Source organism: Etheostoma cragini, chromosome 24 (assembly GCF_013103735.1).
Source record: "Etheostoma cragini isolate CJK2018 chromosome 24, CSU_Ecrag_1.0, whole genome shotgun sequence".
NCBI classification, from domain to species: Eukaryota; Metazoa; Chordata; class Actinopteri; order Perciformes; family Percidae; genus Etheostoma; species Etheostoma cragini.
The window spans coordinates 412329-415735 of NC_048430.1; the positions used below are offsets into that span (position 1 = coordinate 412329).

Here is a 3407-nt window from a genome sequence, read left to right on the forward strand (position 1 = left end):
ACTACTTACTACCTAATGTTCAGTTTCAGTCCATTTCTGTTCTGCTGTTGTATGCAAATTAGGGACATTCTGAAACGCTTAACGTGGTTTAATGTACCTAAACAATCATCAATGATTACCAAATTTCTCTCACATGTTGCCCCTCATAACCAGAGAATGCTGTCCAAAAATCGCACCCAAAGTCCTAAAATTAAGGACGTTAGCTGACATTAAGCCCGGACTTTGGGTCCAGTTTTTTGACAGTTTTCACCGGTTGTGAGGAGCAACATGTGAGAGAAACATGGTGATAATTGATCGTTGTTCAGGTACATTAAACCACGTTAAGCGTTTTACAATGACCCTGCAAATTAGCACATATTTAATAAGATAAGGCCTGTAAACTTGTAATTATCCGTAATCCCCTGTTGAAGTTTAAGATGCTGTCATTCAGGATAATATGTCCCTGTTCACTTTTGTTAAAGTTACAAAGCACGCTGTTAAAACGAACTTTTCTAGTACTTTAAGCTGAGAAAAAGGGGAACGAAACATATAAATAGCAAATAACGTGCAATAATTAACCCAGTCATGAGTCTAAAATATATATAATACGTGTTTAATTTGCAGGAATAAGCGGTGAAAGTGGAGTAGTTACCGTTAGCCAGCGAGCTAACGCAGAAGCTAAACTCAACGGAAGCATGCTAACGTAACATTTTAAATACTTAGCTAGTTATACGAATTAAAACGTGTAAAATTATACAATAAGTATCGTTATTTACCTGGTATCTTGTCCTCGGACTCCCCTGCCATCTCTGCGGGACTTTAATCCGCTTTGCTCGGCGTCGTGGGCGTGTTGTGGTCGGTGCCCCTCTTGTTTTCGACTCTGACAACCCGGAAGTAAACAAAACTTCTCCTAGGTTACGACGCAGACGACGTGACCCTTAAAGGGACAGTACGTTAGTTTTAATGCTGAAGACCGAAGGGTGTTTACATATTTTAAATATGGATATAGCTCTTGGAAATGTTCTTACTTTTTGTAATGAGCAAAAAAATACATTATTTAAATTTTTAAAATTGTGTATTCTATTTCCTCCTATGCTATATTGATGTCCTATACCACATGTTCAAATCATATTACTATATTTTATCTTATAATAACCCACATTCAATACTATACCTACATCATTTACAATATTATTTTATATTATGTTAATGTGTGTATATGTGCGTAACTAAAATAAATAACACCTCACATACTGCACACTCTTAGAAGACTTGGTGCTGGATCCTTCATGTAGAAAATAATATTTATAAAAAAGGTATTAAGGACAGGAATCCAATTAATAGTTAATTTCATTGCTATACTGACATTTATACAGAGTAAATCCTTGGATAATCAGAGGATGCACACAAACAAGTTAGAGCTTATATATTTATATTTAGGGATGAGATTAAGACACAAAAACAACAAATTCTGCAGTATACTTAATTACCCCGGCCTACATCTGACATTAAAATATAAATCAAATGACACATAGCTCATTTCAATATAATTTAATTTAAAAAATAAATCTTTTTTTAATATCTCTTCACCCATAATAACTTCATAAACATTAAACAACACTTAAATACACGTTCATCCTTCTAAAATCTCTGTATTTAAGCAGTAATGTTACATTAATACGACCACATCCCTGTGGACTTTACTATGAAACTAAAATCTCCTCAAATTTTACCTTAAAATTCCACCTTTTCTCCCATATGCAATATAATACAATATTTTATACGTTATTATCTGCATGATTTAAGGGCTTCCGTAAGCGGTACAACACTTTTAACATTGCCCTTAATTTACATATTACATTTTACATAATTGATAAATCAATTAAGGATTAATTGAAGGTGTTGTTAAGGTCCAGGTGAGAATTATGAATATTTAAAATGGATTCTTTCACAGCATTACCCGAGATTTAAGGGTGAATAAATTGATGAATGAATGGATTGTTTTAGGGATGTTTATGGATTTTCATCTTGAATTAAGGGTTGTTTGAGGGGTAAAATTCACCAAAACATCCCTAAAATTTACAGTGTACCTTAAAAGTGCTTTAATTTTCATTTAAATTGAACATGCAGGGAGGGCTAAGGTGTTTTAACCACTTAAATCCACTTAAATCAATTAACAAAACACATTAAAATACCCTTTATATATACATTACATATTACAACCCATCAATGTGTTCAATAAACCCCCAAAACAGCCCATTAAATAACAAAATACTGAATATGAATGCCTTAAAACGTCTGGACTTTGCACTTTTCAGACGTCTAAATCCAAATAGGATGCTGATTAATGTGTGAAATCCGTTGCTAGGGGTGTTGTCAAGCATAGATTTAAGGGATTGTGGTTTCAGAGCGTCACTGAAGGTCTTTTTGGAGCTCGTTGGGACTCTTAATGTATATTATCTGTGGTTCGGAGACAGTTCACGGCTCCTACGTTCCTCTTTGTCCCCCCTAAAGAACTCCCATGATGCCTCAGCAGGACCACAATCGTCTCCCGTCTCAGCAGGGGGTCCATCGTGGTCCTGTACTGGTCTACAGGCTCTGGTCTGAGGTCTTCAGGTTCCTTTCCAGTAGAAGCGTCCCCCTATGTGACCTGTCCCCGCCCTCACCTGTCGTCCTGAGCCACGCCCAGCGGGTGGAGGCGCCCCGAGTCCAGCAGCACCCTGCCCAGCCAGTGTAAAACCCGCGAGTACCAGTGGACCCCGTCCCCGCGGCTCCCGGTGGATCCGGTCCAGCTGTGGATCAGCCGGAGCGGCGAGAAGGCCCAGTGGGCCAGGGCGTGCTGGTCCACCACGGCGTAGCAGGACGCCACCACCCGGTCCACCACCAGCGTCCCCTGGTGGGTGAGCGGTGCAAACGCACCCCTGCTCGCCCTCGTGCTGATCCGGGTGATCCGGGACAGACGCCCCGGTCCCGCGTCACCCCGCGAAACCAGCACGCACTGTCCCGGCCGGGCCCCGCTGGCGTACACGGTCCTGAGGGCGCCGCGGACCGGCAGCGCCCCCTCAGAGCAGTTCCCCTCGGACACAAAGACCAGGTGCGCGGCGGTGAGCGAGACCTGGGCCCCGGCCTCTGTGTGCAGGGTGTAGAAGAGAGTCCAGGTCTCGGGGGCGCGGTCCAGGAAGACCAGGACTTGGCTGTAGAGCAGCTCCCCGCTGCCGTCGCTGCCCGTTGAGGCCAGGACCCGCTCGCCGGGACGCAGGTCTATGATGGACTTCTGGGCGCCGCTCGCCACCGTCACCATGGCGTCGCCGGGGAAACAGCCTCCAGATTTAGCTGCCACGGAGTGATCTGACAGACAGAGAGACAGACAGAGAGACAGACAGACAGAGAGACAGACAGAGAGACAGACAGACAGAGAGACAGACAGA

The 3407-nt window shown here is 42.9% G+C and overlaps 2 protein-coding genes across 2 annotated transcripts in view; both read right to left on the reverse strand.

Annotated features, from left to right (window-relative positions):
* Positions 1 to 786, reverse strand: part of LOC117939681 (X-linked retinitis pigmentosa GTPase regulator-like) — a gene marked incomplete at its 3' end in the record, with an annotated part of 10412 nt that extends 9626 nt beyond the window's left edge. The window contains exon 1 of the mRNA XM_034865170.1: positions 756 to 786. Within this exon, the coding sequence (XP_034721061.1) occupies positions 756 to 786 (31 nt within the window). The remainder of the gene's footprint in view (positions 1 to 755) is intronic.
* A 672-nt stretch (positions 787 to 1458) lies between these two features.
* On the reverse strand, positions 1459 to 3343 carry LOC117939205 (indian hedgehog B protein-like; the record flags this gene model as incomplete). Its single annotated transcript, XM_034864307.1, has 2 exons — positions 1459 to 2281; positions 2446 to 3343. A coding segment is annotated over one exon (702 nt), but the record flags the coding sequence as incomplete, so codon positions are not given.
* Positions 3344 to 3407: the final 64 nt, after the last annotated feature.